This window comes from Hylobates moloch, unplaced genomic scaffold (genome assembly GCF_009828535.3).
Source record: "Hylobates moloch isolate HMO894 unplaced genomic scaffold, HMol_V3 SCAFFOLD_11, whole genome shotgun sequence".
NCBI classification, from domain to species: Eukaryota; Metazoa; Chordata; class Mammalia; order Primates; family Hylobatidae; genus Hylobates; species Hylobates moloch.
The window spans coordinates 90,784,556-90,807,811 of NW_026652286.1; the positions used below are offsets into that span (position 1 = coordinate 90,784,556).

Sequence of the window (23,256 nt, forward strand, 5' to 3'; positions counted from 1 at the left end):
CCTACTCACCAGTCGAGGGACAGAGACTGCAAGTTATGCTTCTTAGCACACTCAAGCACAGACTTCCTGCCCACTCAGATGCCCATCCGACTCCCCAGGCATGCCCATTTAACAGCATCATCCTGAGCACCAAGATAAAGTGAAATGAAAATGAGACAATGGAACCACCCAGAGCCCAAAATCTGCCCTCAAAATTTCCCAGGGTAACCCTAGGGGCAAGATGTTCACCCAGCAGCTTCCCTGGTTTCCTGGGCTAGCCACATCCCTCTACCCTCTACAAGACTCTCAGCCCTCAGCTGTTCCTCCTCCCTTGCCCTCCCCCTTCTCTGTCTCTCCAACCCCATTCTCTCTTTCTCTCAATCACTTGACATTTGTCTCTCGCAAGAACTCTTCCAAGATTCAGAAGGGCACTGTTCACATGGTGGTACAAGCATGAGCTCTGGAGTCAAACAGACCAGTTGAACAGGCTTCTAGCTCTGCTACTTACCGAGTGAATGACATGGGCAAGTGACTCAGTCTGTCACCTCATTTTCCCCTCTGTAAAACACTGATAATGATGCTTATCTCACTGAGTGGTTATAAGGATTAAATGAAATAAAGTTTGCAGATTATTCAGGGTAGTTAAAACTAGCTGCTATGAAAAAAATTTCACAAATCTCTGGCTTGAGAGGGTTTACTCCTCACCCAATCAATAGGCTGATGCAAACTGGGTGTCTTTTCTGCACAGCTGTCCTCCAAGAGGTGATTCAGGAGCCCAAGCTCCCTGTATTCCCTTGGAGTCCTCCACTGGACACCTCCAGATGGCTGGCAGAATAGCAAAGACAGAGTTGGCAGCCAGGCCTGGAAGTGGCACCCATCAACTCAACTTTACAGTGGTCAAAAGCCAGCCACATATTCTACTTAACTGCAAGGGGGACTGGGAAATATAGTTGCCCCATGTGCCCAGGAAGAGGAACTGGGATTACTAAGCATCTGGCCATTCTTTGCTACAACATGTGAAGTATTTCACACAGTGCCTGATAGGTCATAAAAACTCAATAAATATTAGTGGAAGATATGGCCAGCTGTGGTGGCTCACGCCTGTAATCCTAACACTTCGGGAGGCTAAGGCAGGAGGATCGTTTGAGCCTAGGAGTTCCAAACCAGCCTGGGCAACATGGTGAAACTTCATCTCTACCAAAAAAAAGAAAATTACCCAAGCATGGTGGCCTGCACCTGTAGTCCCAGCTACTCAGGAGGCTGAGGTGGGAGGATCGCTTGAGCCTGGGAGGTGGAGGCTGCAGTGAGCCGAGATCAAGCCACTGCACTCCAGCCTGGGTGACAGAGTGAAACCTTCTCTCAATAAATAAATAAATAAATAAATAAATAAATAAATAAATAAATATTAAGAAAAAAAGTAAAAAAGAGAAGATTCTTTAACGATTGCCTCCTATCATATGTCTCTCTACTGGCGTGAATACTAGAATTCACAGAACTTTAGGGTAGACTTTTCAGAACACTGAATACAAAACAAAATAAACATGTGGATTCCATGTTTCTTTTTCTTCCTTTTCAAGTATAGTAATCACATGCCTGACATAACTCCTATTCTGGGTGCTCTCCATGAGGCAGCAGGATACATTGGAATAACCTGCATTCAAATCCTGGCTCTGCCCTGAGCAAGGTATTAACCTATGTTAGCCACTGTGGTTTTCTCATCTTAAAACAAGAATGCCAGTTTACCCACTTTCCAGGGTTCTTAAAAAATGCCATATTCCCTTATCTCCAAGTAAACACTTCCTTCTGTCTGGAATACCTTCCCTATCCACTCTTCATTAGCTACCTCCTATTCCTCCCTCAAGTCTCAACTTAGATACCACCTCCTTCAGGAAGTTTTCCTTATCTTCTGTCCCAAGTGTGGTTTAGTGCCTATGTCTTTTGTTCCCACATCAGCCTGTACTTGCCTTCCCAGAGCACTTACCACTGCGTATTAAAATCTCTGTCCACTTTCTGTCTCTACCCAGACTGCTTCTTGGGGAAAGGGACCTAGTTTTGATCACCATTTTATTCCTAGCATCAGTATAGCATCTGGCCCACAACGAGTGTGCAGTAAATATTGTCATATGAACAAATTAAAAATTTTGATCCTCCTTCAAAATGGTAACACGTAAGACTCTTATATGTCAACAAAAAATAAAAGTAAAGACAAGTTCAGGAACTGGCCGGGTGCATTGGCTCACGCCTGTAATCCCAGCACTTTGGGAGGCTGAGGCAGGTGGATCACTTGAAGTCAGGAGTTCGAGACCAGCCTGGCCAACATGGTGAAACCCCGTATCTACCTAAAAATACAAAAACTTCGCCAGGCGTGGTGGTGGGTGCCTGTAATCCCAGCTACTTGGAAGGCTAAGGCATGAGAATCACTTGAACCTGAGAGGTGGAGGTTGCAGTGAGCTGAGATTGTGCCGCTGCACTCCAGCCTGGGCAACAGAGAGAGACTGTCTAAAAAAAAAAAGGCCGGGCGCGGTGGCTCACGCCTGTAATCCCAGCACTTTGGGAGGCCGAGGCGGGTGTATCATGAGGTCAGGAGATTGAGACCATCCTGGCTAACACGGTGAAACCCCCGTCTCTACTAAAAAAATACACAAAATTAGCCGGGCGTGGTGGCGTGCGCCTGTAGTCCCAGCTACTCAGGAGGTGAGGCAGGAGAATGGCATGAACCCGGAAGGAGGAGCTTGCAGTGAGCCGAGATCAGGCCATTGCACTCCAGCCTGGGTGACAGAGCAAGACTCTGTCTCAAAAAAAAAAAAAGTTCAGGAAGAAACATCACAGTGTCTTTCTCTTTTAAAAGGTCAGGGGGAACTAAGTAGTTGTTTCAGAAGGCAGCCACACCCCTTGGGTCATGACAGGGTACTCCTGAGCAATTTACCATCTTAATTTCTCACTTGAGCAACAGAGAGTATAAAAAAAATCTTCACACATTAAAAAAGCCTGGGGCTTGCCCTCTCCACTCATCTGGGGGTGTGGCAACAAGAGCTGTCTCCTGAGGGTGGCCCTGGCTGATCATGTGTCCTGGTAGGCCTGCAGATATCACACTCCCCCATCCATGTAGCTGAGGCACCCCTGCCTTCTCTGACTATCATCAAGAGTGAGGTCTTTCTAGTCCCAATGTAGACTCTTAAATACAGGATGGGATCTCCCAACTCCCACCCCCAGCCAACCTGGTACACTTTCAGTCCAGGCCACTGGGCAGAGAGATTTCCACTCTGAAAATATTGAAATAGGGTTTATATCTCCACAAACCATGGGGATAATGCCTCTCTAACTCCTAGACCACACATAGTGCTGGTGTCACACACCTAAGTTAGGGGCCCTTTCTCAAAAGCTGCAGTAAATAAGGCCCTCCATGTGGGCATTGGGCACTGCCAGGGAAACCTTCAGGAGCAGGTGATAGTTACAGGAGGCAGTCAAATGCCTAGGCAGATAGGGCGGGTCCCTGGTGAAACCCCACCTCCAAGTTGAAGACAATTTAAAACCTGAAAGCCAAGCTACAAGTTAAATCTTCGGACCAGATTGAGAACCTGTCTTCCCATTTGGCACGCTTTCCTCTGATTGATCCCCACCCTTCACCTATTTTACATACACCTACCCTTTCCTAATTGGTTTTCTACACTGTCGTACCCACCTTTGAGTGGTGTCTTCACTTTAACCTTTTTTGCATACTCACAAACCAATCAGCATGCACTTCCTATTCTGAGTCCAGAAAAAGCCCTGGACTCAGCCACACTGAGAAAAAAAACCACCCAACTGTGGGGGTGGGGAACCACCCCCCTCCCTATCCCCTCTCTGCTGAGAGCTGGTCCATCACTCTACAAAATTATTCTCTGCCCATTCTCACCCTTCAACTGTCAGCGAATTCTCATTCTTCTTGAACACAGGACAAGAGCTCAGGAACAAATGAAGGTACAAACTACAATACAGGCAGGGTGCGGTATGGCCGGGTGGGTGGGGCAGCAGGCCTGGAGGGGGCCGTTGCTGGCTGGAAATGTCCTGAGCCCCTCTTCTTTGGTTTCTCTGAGAACAAGGGCAGGGCTCCAGGGATGCACACACAGTCCCAAACACACATATGCACTTGGCAAACAGACTCACAGACGTTCTCCACACCACATTGAAATCCAAATCCACAGACTGGCCACTGCAAATCATATACGACTGCAAGTGCATGCAAACACACACATACACACACACACACACACACACACACACACACACACACTTTGAAGCAAGTGTCAGTCTCGAAGAAAAAGTGATGGACAGTCTGTCTCCCATATCCTCACATCTTTGGTTCACCTAGAGATGGCCTCAGATGAGCCAAGTGACACAAAGGTGCGAGAGACTGAGGATGTGCTGAGGTGTTACCCAGCACTCCAGTAGTGCTATTACCCAACACAAAAATTGGTCTGAATATCAGATTTCAAGCAAGCAAGGGAAACCCAAAAGAGGCTGGGAGAAGTCCTTATGGAGGCTAAAGCAACTCTATGTTGGATGCTAATCCACAGTTTTGGCCATGTTGGCTTCAAAGCCTCCCAGAAGGCCTCTGAGATTCCCAGTTTATTAATTGCTCCTTGTGTAAGTGCAAGCACTTACTGTAAATCCGGCCCTTAGGTCAAACAACCTTGATGTTATCATACTTCAACTGTCCTACACATCTTTTCTGAATCACCCTTCCCCTATGGTCTATAAGCCCTGGGCCTGGGGGTGAATCGTGGAGACACACACGTAGCTTCTGTTTATAAGTCTTTATTAAATGTTTTTTTCTAAGGAACTGGATGTGTCAGCCTGTAACCTGCAAAAGGATCTGGCTGCTCGCTGCTTGTAGAAAGAATGAATAATAAAGGAAAATCTGCTAGCTGCCATGCTAGCAAGGGAAGAGCAGCAAACAATTCCACTCTTCAATTCATGGGGGGAATGCAGGGGTTTTTAAAGAAATGGTCTGAAATGCAGAAAAGGCAAGGGGGAGGTTAGGAGGTACCAGGTGGCGTGACTTGCTCCAGTGGTCCTCTTTAATTATTGTCTTATTTGGTGGAGGGGCTGGTGCAATTGTGGATCCTGCCAGGTTATAAATTAGTTACTCTTCAGCAGGGTATACGTTCAATTCCTGAAGTAAGCTTTTGCTGGAGAGAGAATTCCAGAGGTGCCTGGTCCCTATCAGGACGCAGCTCCTGAGGCATCTAAGGAAATATATGACCAGATAAGAGCATAGCGTGTGCTTAACAAGCACATAGGTAAATAAACGTGCATAAGGCATGGGAGAACAGTATGGGACAGGAAACGGAGTGGAGGTTCACAGCACACCCTGAGGCTGTATTTTAAGATGAGAGGTAACATACACGCAGTTTGTCTCAAAGTTATATCTTGAGGCCCAGAGGAGGAAGAGAAAAAAGGAAAGAAGAGAAACTAAGTTTAAAACACGGTTTAAGGCTGGGCGCGGTGGCTCACCCCTGTAATCCCAGCACTTTGGGAGGCCGAGGCGGGTGGATCACCTGAGGTCAAGAGTTCGAGACCAGCCTGGCCAACATGGTGAAACCCCGTCTCTACTAAAAATACAAAAATTAGCCCAGACGTGGTGGCGCATGCCTGTAACGCCAGCCACTGGGAAGGCTGAGGCAGGAGAATCGCTTGAACCAGGGAGACGAAGGTTGCAGTGATCCGAGATCGCGCCACTGCATTCCAGCTTGGGCGACGAGCGAGACTCTGTAAAAAAAAATAAATAGATAAAAAAAATTTTTTTAAATCGCGGTTTGAGGCTCAGCTGCTAAGCTGCTGGATAAAAGCCTCTTTCTTGGGTCTCTCAGCTTCCTGGGACTTTGGGGGCAGGTCTGCATAAACTGCTTAGTCGTAGACCCCCTCCAACAATTAGGTAGGGGACTACTCAGTACTCATCCATCGGTGTCCTCAGAACCCCACACGGGGAGGCCCTGGGGCAACGCCAGGACTCAACACCCGCGTCCTGGCGCCCTTGCCCTCAAGCGCCTGCAGCTACCTCCTCCCCATTCGGAGCGGCCGCTGCCACATCTTTAACGCCGGCACGCCCGGCAAAAGCGGCTCGGATGCCCTCACCCCACCTTCCGCACTCAGGGCCGAGGCTGTGCCTGGCCACCTGCTCCCCAACACATGCACACGCGCGCGCGCACACACACACACACGTACACACGGCCGGTCGGGCTACCCGGACCACTTTGATCCGAAGGCACTGGAGGCCCAGAGGGAAGGAAAGGGAGGGGTGGCCGGAGCCCGCTTTCGCCCCAGGACAGTCTCGGGTTGCCCCAGGCGGTAGCCCTGTGGGACAATGGTTCCCTGTCAGCGGCCTCGGGGGCGGGGTGTCTGTAGGCCACGCCCCGCTGACGTCAGCCCCGCGGCGCGCGGGCGGAGCGGGCGGCGGAACTGTCAGTCCCAGTCCAAGGGTCGCTGGAGGCGCGCAGGCCGGCTCGGCTCCGGCCCCGGACGATGCGGCGGCGCCCAGGATGCTGCCGTGCCTCGTAGTGCTGCTGGCGGCGCTCCTCAGCCTCCGTCTTGGCTCAGACGCTCATGGTAAGGCTCTGGGACGAGGCCCTTCCCTGCCCTGCCCTCTCCGCGCCCGCTCCATTAAAGTTCTACATCCAGTGGAGAGTCCTGGCTGACTGGCCGGCCCTCTGGGGAGAGGGGTGCCCGGGTGCTCCCTTACTCTGGCAAACCTGGATATCAGGCCCACCTGTTGTGGAAGTGGAAGAGGCTGAGATTGACAGGAACTGACGGACTGGGAAGGATAGAGAAGTATGTGCAAGGCCAAACCCTCAGCCGGCAAACCTCATCATCCACCCACTTCTAGATGAGCCATAAGTTTAGCTCTAGGTTTTTTGCTGTTTAGGTTCAAATGATGGGACTTCTTGTCCCCTTGGGGAATAATTTTGATCTCCTGACTCTCCCTTCTCTTAGTCCTTCAACTTACCTCTGTCTGTCCTTCTCTCATCTCACCTTCATCCCTCACTCATCACCCCGATCTGATCCCCCTTGCTCCACCTGTTGCCCCCAACTCACTCCCACTGCCCCCCTGCCTCTCTCCTCCTAACCCAGCCAGTTCAGGCTCCTAACCCAGCCAGTTCTCCGGCAAAGTTTCTGCAACTAAGAAAAGTAAACCCCAGAGACGGAATGAAAGAGCCCGGAGTTGGAGGGACCCAAGAGCAGAGACAGAGAGCAAGGACCGAAACTGCTTCTTCATGACACCGAAATACAAAGTGAAACATGCAGTCAGCCATTCATGTGATCGAGAGCTGAGTCGGGGATGTGCAGCCCAAATACTACAACGACTCGCTGCATTTTTCACTTTCCATCTAATGTTTTGAAATCAAGGCACTGACGTGAAGATCAAAGACAGTATAAGAAAGAAAGCAAGAGACAGATGACAGAGTTCCCCCCCCCCAAAAAAAAAATAAATAAAAAACAGGTGGATGATTAGAGAGATGTCGTGAAGTTAGAAAACTAGGGAGCGGGAGCAGAGTTGCTGTCAAATGGAGAGAACTTAGGGGATCAAGGAGGAGAGAAAGGGAACCAGCCAGCCGTTGGCCTTGCACATACTTCAGTCTGCTTGATCAACAAGACTCTTAAAGTAGAAATGTTTGTTGCATTCTTACAAAGAAGACACACAGCAGTGTTTCCCATGGTGAATGGTGTGTACTGGGGGTAAAGGGAGAGTGGAATTGGTATCGAGTATCTCACCTCAGAGCTACGGGTGCCAGCTCTTGTGGGGATGTCCTCAGCCATGTGTAGAGCCAGAGCTGATTTATTCCATCTGTCCTTGCTCAGCCAGAGGTTGGGCATCTGGCTATAGGCAAAGCCCTTCTAGAAACTAGGGAATGAGGCAAGCACTTAGCTTGAGGAGCCCAGGAGACCTATGAAGAGAAGGAGGCAGATGTCAGCAAGCAGGTTATCTGTGTACTTAGTGAGGTGGCTTTGAGCTGGAGCCTGGGCCAAGCCAGGATGGGGACCAGGTGTGTGGATGGGGCCAAGCCTAGGAATAGTGCTAGAGCAGGGACAGGGATTGGGCAGAGCCAGGGACTAACACATCTGAGAGCTCATTGCCAGCTTGCTTAGCCCTCGGCCCCTGCCTTCTTCCCTGGGAGGCATCAGACTCAGCTTGGCTCTTCTCAGCCACCATTGCAGCTTCTGATCACAGACAGCACAGGGCAGTGATGTAGGGAGACACACTAGCTCTAGAATCAGACACATCTGGATTCATGTGCCCACTCTGCCCCTTACAGGCTCCACTGGCCTCGGGCGAGTCATAGCCTCTCTGAACCTCCCTTTCTTCTTTGGTAAAATTGGGGTCATCAATGCCTGCCCCCCTCCCCCGCCAGCTGTGGCACTGACACTCTTCTCCCCAGGGACAGAGCTGCCCAGCCCTCCATCTGTGTGGTTTGAAGCAGAATTTTTCCACCACATCCTCCACTGGACATCCATCCCAAATCAGTCTGAAAGTACCTGCTATGAAGTGGCGCTCCTGAGGTGAGGAAAAGGGAAGAGGGAGGGGGAGGGAGGAGTGAATCCCTGCCTTGTCCCCTACTCCCCTAGCATGGGGGGGGGTACCTGCCTTGTTAATGAAGTGGGTGCCTGAGGGCTCCTGACACATAGCCAGCAGTTGACAAGTACTGACTGAGACTCCCATGCTGAGCAATGTGCCGGGAGCTCTGGGTGAAAAGGCCAGAGTCTTTGCTCACTCCAGAGTCAGAAAAGCCTTTGTGCCAAGGCTGTTCTCTTTTTTGTTTTGTTTTGTTTTGTTTTGTTTTGTTGAGACAGCTTCTCACTCTGTCACCCAGGCTGGAGTGCAGTGGTGCAATCTCAGCTCACTGCAGCCTCTGCCTCCTGGGTTCAAGCAATTCCCCCACCTCAGCCTCCCAAGTAGCTGGGATTACAGGGGTCCACCACCATGCCTGGCTAATATTTGCATTTTTAGTAGAGACCGGGTTTCACCATGTTGGCCAGGCTGGTCTCGAACTCCTGACTTCCGGTGATCCACCCGCCTCGGCCTCCCTAAGGGCTGGGATTACAGGCGTGAGCCACCACCTCCGGCCTCCAAGCCTTTTCTATCTTACTGGAAAAGAAGGAGAAGCATCCACAGTATAGCCAGACAACAGGGGAACCCTAATGACTGCAAAGGCAGTGGGGAGAAGGGAGAGACTGGGCTGTGCTATAGGAGCTAGCAAGACTTTCTGGAAGAGCTGGGACTACTCGTATTCCTATCGAAAAATCTTCTAGACCACATGGAAATTGGTACAGGGTCCCAAGACCAAGGGAGACCCCTCACAAGGAGCTGTGGTGGACTAGAGGATATAGCCTGAGGGCTGTCCCAGTTTCTCCCACTGTGGGAGCTCTCTTCCTGGCCTCTTGCATCTCCCTTAAAGGAGGTAGGATTGAGCACAAGCTCCTTTCCAGTGCCTAACCTGGTATCTCCTCAGGTATGGAGTAGAGCCCTGGAACTCCATCTCCAACTGTAGCCAGGCCCTGTCCTATGACCTTACCGCAGTGACCTTGGACCTGTACCGCAGCAATGGCTACCGGGCCAGAGTGCGGGCTGTGGATGGCAGCCGGCACTCCAACTGGACCATCGCCAACACCCGCTTCTCTGTGGATGAAGGTGCTTTTCCTCCCTTGACTTAGAACATGGTTCTGAAGTCCCTTCCAGCCAGGAATTCTAGTCTAGAGCTTTTCTGTCTATTACCATAGCTCACCATGTCAGCCAGCCTCCCTGGCCGGAGAACTAGTTGCCCAAACAGGGCAGGACTTTGGAGCATGTTAGATAAAAATAGCCCAAGTTGTTTGAGATTTAAAAGGGAACTGGAGTTGTTTATCCTACAGAAGAGAGGTCTTGGGGTGGGTTGGGGCAGCTGAGTCACCAGGTCCAGGCCTGTGAACTTGTTTTTTCAGGGAGGGTTCAGGGAGAGGAAGCGAATCCATGAACACTCAGCATGGGGCAGCAAGCAGTAGGCAGAATTTGGGTAAGCCCCCCCGCTTCTTTAGGGGTGAACACCCAGGGATCATCCCTTTGAAATGGGAAGTGCTACTAAAGAGAAGTTACGGATCCCTCTCTGTTGAGGTAAGAGGAAAGGATAAGCCCCCAACTCAATGGGATTTTTCATCCCACCAGTTGGGATTGAGAAAGTTTTGTGTGCCTGGAGGCCTCGCTCTGTAGGATTCAGAGTTAGAGCCGATGGTCTAGGTCATTGGCTTCCAAATGCCTGCCCACAGGCCACTGCTCAGCTGGTGCAGAAACATTTCCCAGCAAGTGTGTTTAAAATATCTATTTCCAGGGCCCAGCCTCAGAAATTCAGACTAACTGTGTCTTGAATGGGTCCAGGGCATCTGTATTTTTTTTTTTTTTTTTAACATTTTGTTCTTCTTTGTATTTTGATTTGAGCAAGGCAATTATAAAAAGACATTTTTGAGGTAATCACCGTATTTATATATGAAAGGGTTTTTAGGGCATATTACTAGGTATTTGTTTGTTACATGTGATAACAGCATGGTAGTTATATTTACAAAGGTATGATATGTGAGAGATACATGCTTAAGTAATTCAGAATTAAGTAACACAGTGCTTGGGATTTTCTTTAAAATGCTAAAGTAAATTTCATGGGGGGATATTGATGACCCTCCCCCGCCACTAATTACTTCAAAATTGGCCTAGTGTTTGCAATTACTAAAGCTGGGACTTTGGAAATCATTATATTCTCTTCTACTTTTGTGTCTATTGGAAATTTCTACATAAAAATATAATCAATGCAATTTATCACATTAACTATTTAAAAAAGAAAACAGCATTTAAAAAGAAACTAAGCAAAGTTAAAGTAGAAAGAAAATGTCCTAACCTGTAGAAAGATATCTATCTACACATATCCACCATAAATATTATGCTTAACAGTAAAGTGTTGGGCTGGGCTCGGTGGCTCATGCCTGTAATCCCAGCACTTTGGGAGGCCAAGGTGGGTGGATCACCTGAGGTCAGGAGTTTGAGACCAGCCTGGCTGACAAGGTGAAACCCCTTCTCTACTAAAAATACAAAAATTAGCCGGGCGTGGTGGCGTGCACCTGTAGTCTCAGCTACTCAGGGAGGCTGAGGCAGGAGAATCACTTGAACCTGGGAGGCAGAGGTTGCAGTGAGCTGAGATCACGCCATTGCACTCCAGTCTGGGCGACAGAGCGAGACTCTGTCTCAAAAAAACAAACAAATAAACAAAAACAAAACAGTAAAGTGTTGAAAACATTTTATACAAAAAGTTTTTGTTTTATTTTTAATTGACAAGTAATAATTCTACATGTTTATGAGGTAGAGGGTTATGTATACATAATACATGCATACCTTGTGGAATGATCAAATCAAGGTAATTAGAATATCTATCACCTCAAATATTTAGCATTTCTTTGTGCCAAAAACATTTAAAATATTATCTTTCAGCTATTTTGAAATATACAGTCCATTATTATTACTACAGTCACCTTGCCATGCAATAGGCACCAGAATTTATTCCTCCTGTCTCACTGTAACTTGGTACCCCTCTCCTTGTTTCCTATCCACTTCCCCCACCTGCCTCCTTCCAGCCTCTGGTAACCCCTTCTACTCTCTACTTCTATGAATTGAATTCTAAAAGAATTCTACTTAGATTCTATGCATAAGTGAGATCTTATGGCATTTATCTCTTTGCACCTGGCTTATTTCACTCATGATGTCCTCTAGGTCCATCTGTGTTGTCCCAAATGACAGTTTCCTGTTTTTTCAATTTGAGACAAAGTCTTGCTCTGTCACCCAGGCTGGAGTGCACTGGCTTGATCTCATCTCACTGCAACCTCTGCCTCCCGAGTTCAAGAGATTCTCCTGCCTCAGCCTCCTGAGTAGCTGGGATTACAGGCACGTGCCACCACACCCAGCTAATTTTTATATTTTTAGTGGAGATGGGGTTTCACCATGTTGGCCAGGCTGGTCTCGGACTCCTGACCTCAAATGATGCACCCGCCTCAGCCTCCCAAAGTGCTAGGATTACAGGCGTGAGCCACTGGGCCAGGCCTCAGTTTCCTATTTTTCAAGGCCGAATAGGATTCTGTTGTATATACATACCACATTTAAAAACCCATTCATCCGTTGGTGTTGGTGGGCATTTCCATATCTTGGCTGTTGTGAATAATGCTGCAATGAACGGGGGATACAGGTATCTCTTCAATACACTAATTTCAATATATTTCGATATATACCCAGTAGTGGGAATCGCTGGATCACATGGGTTCTCTTTTTAGATTTTTGAGGAACATCCATACTGTCTTCCATAATGGCTGAGAAATTCACCACCAGCGACATGCAAGGGTTTCCCTTTTCACCACATCCTTGCCAACGCTTGTTACTTCCATCTTTTGGATAATGGCCAATCTAACAGGTGTAGAGTGGTATCTCATTGTGGTTTTAATTTGCATTTCTCTGACGATTAGAGACGTTGACCATTTTTTCATGTATCTGTTGGTCATTTGTATGTCTTCTTTTAAATGTCTATTCAAGTCCTTTGCCCATTTTAAAAACAGGTTTATTTTCTTGTTATTAAGTAGTATGAGTTCCTTGTATATTTTGGATATTAATGCCTTGTTCAGTGTACATTTGTAAATATTTTCCACCCATTCATAGATTGTCTCTTCACTCTAGTAGTTGTTTCTTTTGCTGTGCAGAAGCTCTTTAGTGTGATGCAATCCCATTTGTCTGTTTTTGCTTTTTGTTGCCTGTGCTTTAGGGATCGTATCCAAGAAATCTTTGCCCAGACCATTGTCTTAGAACTTTGCCCCAGGTTTTCTTCTAGTGGTTTTTATAGTTTCAGGTGTTACATTTGTCTTTAATCCATTTTGTGTTGATTGTTGTATAAGAGGTGAGACAAAGATCTATTTTCATTGTTCTGTTTGTGAATATCCAGTTTTCCCAACACCATTTATTGAAGAGACTGTTCTTTTCCCATTGTGTGTTCTTGGCCCCTTTGTTGAAAATCAATTGTGGGTTTATTTCTGGGCTCTCCATCATATTCCATTGGTTGATGCATCTGATTTTAGGGTATACATATTTTTAATGTGCTCCCCAAGAAATCCTTACATTCTGCATTGACAAACCCGTGGCCTAGGTTTTAGGCCTAGGTTCTAATTGAGCTTAATTCTGGAGGCAAAGTCTCGGGTGGGGGACACCCAGGCCCTCCTCAGCCCTCAGGTCTCATGGTATTCCCCCTCCCCCTCCACTCCATTTAGTGACTCTGACAGTTGGCAGTGTGAAGCTAGAGACCCACAATGGCTTCATCCTCGGAAAGATTCAGCCCCCCAGGCCCAAGATGGCGCCTGCAAATGACACATATGAAAGCATCTTCAGTCACTTCCGAGAGTATGAGATTGCCATTCGCAAGGTGCCGGGAAACTTCACGGTATGGGGTTCCCCAAGGCCCCAGGGCCAGAGCTCCCTTGGCTTTCCTGTCCCCTGGGCTGGAAGCGCCCTTGTGTGCCATTGGGAACTTTGCTTGTGGACTAAAGGGAGGGTCTGGGATGGTGGGTGGGCAGAGGAGGGAGTAGAAACCACCTCAGCCCTCAGAGCTATGCTCTTGTGAGACGCTCCTCAAAGGAATTGCCTACTAGGGCAATTGGGCACCCCAGAGCCTTTCTAATGAAGCAATAAGGATCTGAGAGGCTATGTAACCTACCAGAGGGCGCCCCTGTTATGGGAGAGCTGGCATCTGCAAAATCCACCCTCTTTCCTCTCCACCACAGTTGATTCCAGCCCCTTCTGGGAAGATCTTCAGCATCTATAAAACACCGCTTTTTCTTTTAAAATACAAAATAAAATTGTGGTCATTACAGAGATCATGTGCTGCATTGGTAATTGTGGGGTTTGTTATCTTAGACAAAGGATACTGAAGGGGGTTGGCTGAAATCACCTCTAAAGGCCCGCCAGCTCTCAGTGTCCGTGTGCCATGAAATAAAAGGATTTTGTTAATCGCTGTCATTTTTGTTTCAGTTCACACACAAGAAAGTAAAACATGAAAACTTCAGCCTCCTAACCTCTGGAGAAGTGGGAGAGTTCTGTGTCCAGGTGAAACCATCTGTCGCTTCCCGAACTAACAAGGGGGTGTGGTCTAAAGAGGAGTGCGTCTCCCTCACCAGGCATTGTGAGTCAGCTGGGCTGCTGTCAGCATGGGGAGGGAGACTGGGAGGGCCTGGTGCAATCCAAAATGCGTGCACCTGGGATGCTGGTGCCAGCCACTGTGTTAGGTGCTGCTTCACATAGCTCTGCATCCTTAATAGGAGAGAGGTCCTACTGTCCTCATTTTAGAGATGAGGGAACTGAGGCTCAGTATTAGCAACTTCCTAGGGTTGCACAGCTAGGACTTGGTGGCAGAACCAAGTCTCTTGGATCTAGGGTCCTCCCACTGGAGCACAGCGGTGTTTCCCAACAACATCCCCCTCCCCCAGGCCATCTTCAGTGAGCTGTGCTAGTTCCTGTTGTTACGGTCTTCTGCTATTCTTCCTCGGAGCCAGGGATACAAAGGGCTTCTCCTTACTTCCCCTACTCTGCTCTGCTCCTCACCAGAGCTGCTAAAGTCAGCAAATACTGCCCCAGGCTGTCAGTCAGGTGCCAGGGCTGTAGGGGGAGGGAGAGAATAGAGGACGTGGAGGCCACAGTCCTGCCTAGGAGGATCTTGCATCCTGGCTGGGGAGATAGAGTGTGCACAGAGGAGACTGTAACAAGCAACTCTTACTGGACAGCAGATGAGATGTCCAGTGCCCAATGAAACATGCCAACAGTAAGTGCTCTGGGAGGGCCCAGTCCGGTGTGGGCAGCATCTGGCAAAGATGAAAGTGACTCCTGCTAGATCTGTAACAAATTTCAGTTTATGAAGGACACTCAACAGCTCAGTGTCATTTGAGTCTCAATGCAGAGTAAGGCACTAAGTGGGTATCAGGCAATCTCAAGAGTTTTTCATACATTCATTCACTGATACATGAAATAGTTCCAAATCTCAGCTTTACTACTTTTGAGGTATATGACTTTGGGCAAATTACTTAACTTCTATGTGCTTCAGGATCCTAATCTGTAAAAATGGGGCTGATGATAGGATTTACCTCCTATAAGTATAAAAGTTAAAAGAATCTGATGATATTGGTACATGGTCAGTGCTGCGTACTTCACAACTACCTTATGAGGTCAGTGGCTCTGAGAGAGTAATTAATTTGTCCACAATTGCACAGCTAGTAAGTGGTGGAGCTGGGACTTGAACCCAGATCTAGCAGCCCCCGGAGCCTCGATTCTTACCTGCTGTACCATCCTGCCTCACTGTTCTGTTTGCTGTGATGGGAGTTGTGTGCAGAGAGCTGGAAGCAGTTAGCGCATCTCCTAAGGGGATCCTTCAGGGCATGGTTTGGAAGGCCAGGTAGGGATTCGCAGAAACCTAGGCACATCTAGAGTTGTGGCCTATAGGTTGCCTTGGGCCACTCACTGAATGGTTCCTGACAGTGGCCAATGGATTTCATGGGACCAGAGTCCTATGACCAGAATCACCATGCCCCATGGTGCTAGGCCACAAACACATCTCTCTGGGCCTGCAGATTTCACCGTGACCAACGTCATCATCTTCTTTGCCTTTGTCTTGCTGCTCTCCGGAGCCCTCGCCTACTGCCTGGCCCTCCAGCTGTATGTGCGGCGCCGAAAGAAGCTGCCCAGTGTCCTGGTGAGTCTTGCAAGGAGGTCACTGCCCCGTCCTTCCCAGCCACACCAGAGCTTCCAGGAGGGTAGGGAGCTCTTTTCCTCCCAGCCAGTACATTGCCTTAGCTCGCGTCTGCTCTCAGCCTTCATGTGATTGGGAGATACCTTCATCAAGCACTGTGGGGACAGAGGGAGGAAGTGAGCATGAAGCCCAGTACCGAGAATGTTGCCATCCAGTGGCTGAGATAAGACACATGGAATCACAAACCTCAGTGACCATGAGCCATTTTGATATGATCTACTAGTAGTTGGCCATGGACTAGCCCCTGTGCATTGCATCTCTGATAATGAGGCACAGTTATTATTATCCCCATTTCATAAGTGAGGAAACTGAGGCACAGAGAGATTGTTACACACACAGGGCCACACAGCCAGGAAGAGTCAGGGAGGGAACCCACTTTCCTACCGCTAGTGGCCATGGGTGTTCCACAAGAGAGAAAGGAGGAAAGGCCAGAAGTGCTGGTCCTCGGGCTGCTGCCAGAGTGGGCCAGAGGAGAGAGGATGCTGGGGGGCGGTGGGAATGCTGGGCCAGTGGAGAGGGGATGTTGGCGGCAGAGGGGGGAGGGAGCAGGGAGGGGCTCATGGAGAAGGCCAAGCCCTCCTCCCCTCCCAGGGTGTGTCCTCTTGCTACATTGTACTGACAAATGATACATTTGTGGCAAGCCAGCCTCCAAAACTCAGCTTGCAAAGATTGGGCAGCATTTTCCAAACCTCAGCCTGTCTCTGGCCTGGAGTTCAGGCCGCATTGAAGATTGCCCACCATAGCCTCCATAGCCGGCACTATTGCATGATGGCTGAGGGATCAGCTGGGAAGGAACCAGCTCCGTCTGCAAGGCAGGGGCCCCACAACTGGAAGGGGAATCTCCAGAGGGATCCTGGGATCTCTAGGGAAAACTTGACGAGAGACAAGTGCAGTGGCTCAATCTTAGCTCACTTGCAGCCTCACCCTTCCAGGTTCCAATGATTCTCCTGCCTTAGCCTCCTGAGCAGCTGGGATTACAGGCACCTGCCACCATGCCTGGCTAATTTTTGTATTTTTAGTAGAGACGGGGTGTTGACCAGGCTTGCCTCGAACTCCTGACCTCCGGTGATATGCCCACCTCAGCCTCCCAAAGTGCTAGGATTATAGGCATGAGCCACCGCGCCCTGCCCCTTCTGTACTTTGGGATCACGGAACTGACTTGTCCTTGGGGGTTTTTTCTCTTTAGGATAAATATAGCCCAATCTCTTCATCTGATGATCGTAGTCATTACCACATGAATAAATTATAATGCACAGAGCACTGACACATTCATTAGTTTGTTCTCATTCATTAGCTTGTTTGATCTGATCTTTCAACAGTTCATCAAGGTAAGTATTATTGGACAAGCAAGGGATTTCAAATCAGGACAGTTGAGGATGAATTCCAGATGTGTTCTTTACTGTTGTGCCACTTTGTGCAAGTCATTTAACTTCTCTGAGCTTCAGTTTTCTCCTCTAGGAACTAGAGGTAATAGTACTTCTCTTACAGAATTATTGGAGGGTAAAGTTCAATTCAACATATATTTATTGAGCACCTTCTATGTACCACACTTTGTTCTAAGCCCTTTAGACACATTACAACATAAGGAGACAGGTACTGTCATTATTTCCATGTTATAGATGAGGAACTAAAGCACAGAGAGGGTAAGTAATTTGGTCAGGGTGACAAAGCTGACAAGAGTCAGAGCTGGGATTTGAACCCATGAAGTCTGGCTCTAGAGGACACATCCTAAATCACCAAGCAATGTGATAGGAATAGGGACTCAACCAATAAGAGCTGCATTTGAATCATCATGTACCAAGGAAACGAGGGCAGATGTGCAACAGTGAGTCAGTGAGTCAGTCGGCAGAACTTAGGAGGGCCTACCGTGTGCCAGCTCAGTTTAGACTCTGGAGACAGGGTAGTAAACAACACTAGACAGTTCTGCCCTCAAGGAGTTTGGGAATGTGGAGTAAGTGAGTGTGTGTATGGTGAGAGACAGAAAACAAACAAGTAAAATAATTCTAGGAACAAAGTGCTAGGAAGAAGTAACAGGGTTAATGTGGAGAGAGTGGCAGGAGTACTGCTTTAGGCAAGGTATTCGGGAAGGCTTTGCTGAAGAAGTGACAACTGAGCTGAGACCTAAACCATGAACAGGACATAGCCATATAACGTGCTGAGAGCATTTCAAGCGGGAGGGAGAGTGTGTGCAAAGGCCCTGAGGCAGCACGGTGCTTGATGTGTTCTGGGACAGAAAGAACACCAGTGTGGCTAGGGCAGAGGGGTTATGTGGCTTCCTTAAAACCCTTGGCAATTAACAGAGAGCAGCCCCTTCACTGTGAGTTCCACACTTGTGCCACTGCCCCACACTGCAGCCCCCGTGTTCGTGTGAGTCACTTCTCAGGGAATAGAAAAATTAATTTGGTGTGCTACATCCAGAATTTTAGAAAATGAAATAGGCAGGAGGGCGTAGACTGGGATACAATAGAATAAGAACTGCAGAAATATCGTGGCACAGCTCATAATGATGAGTATTATTTTGTGAAACTGGTTTCAGTTATTTACATACGGGTTATATATACAAGTCATTATGCAACTTATTTCTGATTTTGAGTCATAGTCAAAAAAGTTTGAAACATGCTTCTAGAGGGGTCTAGCCTGCTTTCAGGTTTGAAAAACACTGTGGATGGAGCCACCTGAGAGTTTTCACCATGCTCAGCAGACCCTGGTTCTGCCTGTTACTCCATCTGGGCCTGAGAATACAAGTTTCTTGTGTATCTGGCCTGAGCCAAATTGGGAATCGCATTAGGAGAAAGCTGGATTCGAAAACAAAACAGAATACATTGCAGTGTAATTAAGACTGTAGTCCCCTCCACTGAGCTCTCCTCCTGGGCCTGGCCTTCCCCGGCAGCACTGGGATGGGCGCTGGAAGGTGACTCCTGCCTCTCTCACTCTGCCCTCTCCTCCCCAGCTCTTCAAGAAGCCCAGCCCCTTCATCTTCATCAGCCAGCGTCCCTCCCCAGAGACCCAAGACACCATCCACCCGCTTGATGAGGAGGCCTTCCTGAAGGTGTCCCCAGAGCTGAGGAACTCGGACCTGCACGGCAGTACGGACAGTGGCTTTGGCAGCACCAAGCCATCCCTGCAGACTGAAGAGCCCCAGTTCCTCCTCCCTGACCCTCACCCCCGGGCTGACAGAACGCTGGGAAACGGGGAGCCCCCTGTGCTGGGGGACAGCTGCAATAGTGGCAGCAGCAATAGCACGGACAGCGGGATCTGCCTGCAAGAGTCCAGCCTGAGCCCCAGCCCAGGACCCAGCTGGGAGCAGCAGGTGGGGAGCAACAGCAGCTGCCAGGATGACAGTGGCATTGGCCTAGTTCAAAACTCTGAGGGCCGGGCTGGGGACACACAGGGTGGCTCAGCCTTGGGCCACCACAGTCCCCCAGAGCCTGAGGTGCCTGGGGAAGAAGACCCAGCTGCTGTGGCATTCCGGGGCTACCTGAGGCAGACCAGATGCGCTGAAGAGAAGGCAACCAAGACAGGCTGCCCGGAGGAAGAATCGCCCTTGACAGATGGCCTTGGCCCCAAATTCGGGAGATGCCTGGATGATGAGGCAGGCTTGCATCCACCAGCCCTGGCCAAGGGCTATTTGAAACAGGATCCTCTACAAATGACTCTGGCTTCCTCAGGGGCCCCAACTGGACAGTGGAACCAGCCCACTGAGGAATGGTCACTCCTGGCCTTGAGCAGCTGCAGTGACCTGGGAACATCTGACTGGAGCTTTGCCCATGACCTTGGCCCTCTAGGCTGTGTGGCAGCCCCAGGTAGTCTCCTGGGCAGCTTTAACTCAGACCTGGTCACCCTGCCCCTCATCTCTAGCCTGCAGTCCAGTGAGTGACTCAGGCTGAGAGGCTGCTTTTGATTTTAGCCATGCCTGCTCCTCTGCCTGGACCAGGAGGAGGGCCTCCAGGGCAGAAGTAAGGCACGAGGCAGTCTGGGCACTTTTCTGCAAGTCCACTGGGGCCAGCCCCAGCCAAGCCCTGCAGGGCTGGTCAGGGTGCCTGGGGCAGGAGGAGGCCAACTCACTGAACTAGTGCAGGGTATGTGGGTGGCACTGACCTGTTCTGTTGACTGGGGCCCTGCAGACTCTGGCAGAGCTGAGAAGGGCAGGGACCTTCTCCCTCCTTGGAACTCTTTCCTGTATCATAAAGGATTATTTGCTCAGGGGAACCATGGGGCTTTCTGGAGTTGTGGTGAGGCCGCCAGGCTGAAGTCAGCTCAGCCCCAGACCTCCCTGCTTAGTCCACTCAAGCAGCAGGGCCGCCAGCAGAAGGAAGGGCTATGGGAATGGAAGCTTCAGGGCCTTGCTGCTGGGCTCATTTTTAGGGGGAAAAGGAGGATATGGAGGCAGAGTTTGATCTCTGGGATGATACATGGGGAACCTTCCCTCATCAGGCCTCTGAGGCAGGAAGCTTGTCACTGGAAGATCTTAAGGTATGTATTTTCTGGATACTCAAACGCATCATAATGGATTCACTGGGGGGAGACAAAGGGAGCTGAGACCCTGGATGGGGGTTCCAGCTCAGAAGCCATCCCTCTGGTGGGTACCTCTGGTGCCCATCTGCAAATATCTCCCTCTCTCCAGCAAATGGAGTAGCATCTCCCTGGGGCACTGGCTGTGGCCAAGCCACTCACATCCCCACCCTGCTGCCCCACCATCTTGCTGACAACTTCCAGAGAAGCCATGGTTTTTTGTATTGGTCATAACCCAGCCCTTTGGGTGGCCTGTGGGCTTGGGCACCAGCTCATGCCAGCCCCAGAGAGTCAGGGTTGGAGGCCTGTGCTTGTGTTTGCTGCTAATGTCCAGCTACAGACCCAGAGGATAAGCCACTGGGCACTGGGGCTGGGGTCCCTGCCTTCTTGGTGTTCAGCTGTGTGACTTTGGACTAGCCACTTGTCAGAGGGCCTCAATCTCCCATCTGTGAAATAAGGACTCCACCTTTAGGGGGCCCTCCATGTTTGCTGGGTATTAGCCAAGCTGGCCCTGGGAGAATGTAGATACTGTCCACGGACTACCGAGCTGGCTTGTTTCTCATGCCACAGGCTAACAGATCCAATGGGAGTCCATGGTGTCATGCCAAGACAGTATCGGACATGGCCCCAGAAGGGGGCATTATGGGCCCGGCCTCCCCATAAGCCATTCGGAATCTGTCTTCAAACAAAGGCAGTTCAGTCCACAGGCATGGAAGCTGTGAGGGGACAGGCCTGTGCGTGCCATCCAGAGTCATCTCAGCCCTGCCTTTCTCTGGAGCATTCGGAAAACAGACATTCTGGCCCAGGGAATCCAGCCATGACCCCCATCCCTCTGCCAAAGTGCTCTTAGGTGCCAGTCTGGTAACTGAACTCCCTCTGGAGACAGGCTTGAGGGAGGATTCCTCAGGGTTCCCTTGAAAGCTTTATTTATTTATTTTGTTCATTTATTTATTGGAGAGGCAGCATTGCACAGTGAAAGAATTCTGGATATCTCAGGAGCCCCGAAGTTCTAGCTCTGACTCTGCTGTTTCCAGCAATATGACCTTGGGGAAGTCACTTATCCTCTTGGAGCCTCAGTTTCCTCATCTGCAGAATAATGACTGACTTGTCTAATTCATAGGGATGTGAGGTTCTGCTGAGGAAATGGGTATGAATGTGCCTTGGACACAAAGCTCTGTCAATGAATGATACATGTTTTTTATTCCAATAAATTGTCAAGACCACAGGAATCGTGTGAAACCAGTCAGATTGCTGATGGCACAGTGGCTCATGGAGGACTCGGTTGTTGATAATGAGGAGGGTAATAATGGGTGGGATGTGTGATGTCACTTTAAGGAAACAGGGCTGAGGACTCAGGCTTAAATCTGACAGATCCAGGGAGTCCTCGTGCTACCTGTATTGTGACGTTGGGCCCATTACTTATCTTCTCCAAGTTTTCGACTAATATCACACCATTTCAGACCTGTCACGTGGAGATGACAACTCCCCATGAGGATGTTGTGAGGTTTAAATGAAATTGCACATAAAAAGTTTAACATGGTGCCAGGCATGTGGTGGTCCCCATGTGCCACTAGCTTTCATTGGCTGTTGAGGCTGTAAAGAGAAATGGACAGTTTTTCTTGGAAATAGGTGAAAATGAAAGCAATAAGGAGTGTGCAGCGGGGCTCTTTCAGAAGACAGAAAAGGAAGAGGGGGAAAGCACAGTGCAACGTTTTGGATGTGAGTTCTGACAATGTGGAGAGAAGAACCTGGAAACCCCTCCTTTCCAGGAAGACAGCAACCGGACCTCCCCGGAGCTCTGTCCCCAGAGCCCTGTCCCTGGCTCCCCTTGCCCAGGAGGCATATCCCAGCGGTGGTTCTCCTAAGTGCAGAAGCCATCTGCACTCTATTCCAGAAGCAGCCTGCTCCCTCCATGAAAAACCCCATGTGGGTTTGACTTTCTCCCTGTGCTCAGCCCAGTGGGTAGAACAAACCCAGGCCCACGGCCTGAGCTTCCTGGGTGTGCTTTTCTCTTCATCCTACCTGAATCCCCTAGAAGGTGACTGGGGACACCTCACCTCTTTTCCCCTGTGTCATCTCCAATCTTACCTCACCCTGTTCATTCTGAGAAAATAACTAGTTCTGAGGAAGTGCTGATCCTATCATCTTCAGAGAACTCGACTAATATCACACCATTTCAGACCTGCTCAGGCTTTTGCCCTAGAGCCCTCCCTGTCAATACCGGAAAGAAAAGTAGTGTTGGTCACTTTCTCCTGGAAATGAGGTGTTAGCGACGGCTTATTCCCCATGGAAAAGGCCCCTAAGGTCTAAATATAAAGATTCAGAGAGTAAAAGGAATTACATTCAAGGAACTGCAGCCAGTTCGGTTGGATACGACAGATCAAGGAGCAGCTTGCAGGACAGAAGGAAATCAGAAGGCGCAGCCCTTGCTGCAGGCCCTGCCTGCTCCGTTTCTGTGGAATGAGTAGGAGTTTGCGCTGGTTCACCTCTGCTTTGAGGCTGCTCTGTAACCACTCACCACAGATAGGCCCTTGGGAGAAACTAAGCGAGTCCTTCCAAGCAGCCGGGGCTGATGAGACACTTGCAGGTTTCTTGGGAATTTGGATCACAGTCCCCAACAGAAGGCCCCGGCTCTTCTTCAACTGAGCAATCTCCTTCAAGGGCTTTTCCAAGCCGAGGAATGCGTAATGCTGTCTTTCTGTGAGCTAATGGAACTTCCTGTTAGTACAGAGAGGGGGGTAAATGGGCCACCATGGAGTGAAGAGGAAATTCAATAAACTGTGTTTTCCCAGCTTTGTAAATAGCTATAGTCAGGGTGTGCCTTGTCTACCCAGCATATATCCATCCCCCCGCCTCAGTGTCCACACTTTCACGAAGACACACAGTCCCTAGGAGGCTGGGTCCCACCCCCAGAGCCCATGCTGCTCTGCTGGGTGGAAGG

At 49.4% G+C, this 23,256-nt stretch overlaps 1 protein-coding gene across 2 annotated transcripts; it reads left to right on the forward strand.

The window, feature by feature from the left end:
• The first annotated feature begins 6,419 nt into the window (after positions 1–6,419).
• IL10RA (interleukin 10 receptor subunit alpha) lies at positions 6,420–21,540 on the forward strand. Of its 2 annotated transcripts, XR_004250318.2 has the most exons (8): positions 6,420–6,567; positions 8,397–8,517; positions 9,468–9,646; positions 13,279–13,448; positions 14,036–14,186; positions 15,625–15,746; positions 18,754–20,276; positions 20,886–21,540. XR_004250318.2 is itself a non-coding variant. In XM_032167548.2 (7 exons), exons 1-7 carry the CDS (start codon positions 6,501–6,503, stop codon positions 19,678–19,680), a joined length of 1,737 nt encoding a protein of 578 aa, XP_032023439.1. In that variant the 5' UTR covers positions 6,420–6,500; the 3' UTR covers positions 19,681–21,540. The 2 variants fall into 2 exon arrangements, 1 of the variants encoding a protein (XP_032023439.1); XM_032167548.2 differs by having other exon boundaries at positions 18,754–21,540.
• The last annotated feature ends 1,716 nt before the right edge of the window (positions 21,541–23,256 follow it).

What these genes read in the sequence shown, in the direction of transcription:
- IL10RA (XM_032167548.2), top strand. Translation starts at nt 6,501, where the DNA reads ATGCTGCCGTGCCTCGTAGTGCTGCTGGCGGCGCTCCTCAGCCTCCGT. An exon ending in TCTTGGCTCAGACGCTCATG is followed by an intron (nt 6,568 to 8,396) that starts GTAAGGCTCTGG and finishes TCTTCTCCCCAG; the next exon opens with GGACAGAGCTGCCCAGCCCT. An exon ending in CCGCTTCTCTGTGGATGAAG is followed by an intron (nt 9,647 to 13,278) that starts GTGCTTTTCCTC and finishes CACTCCATTTAG; the next exon opens with TGACTCTGACAGTTGGCAGT.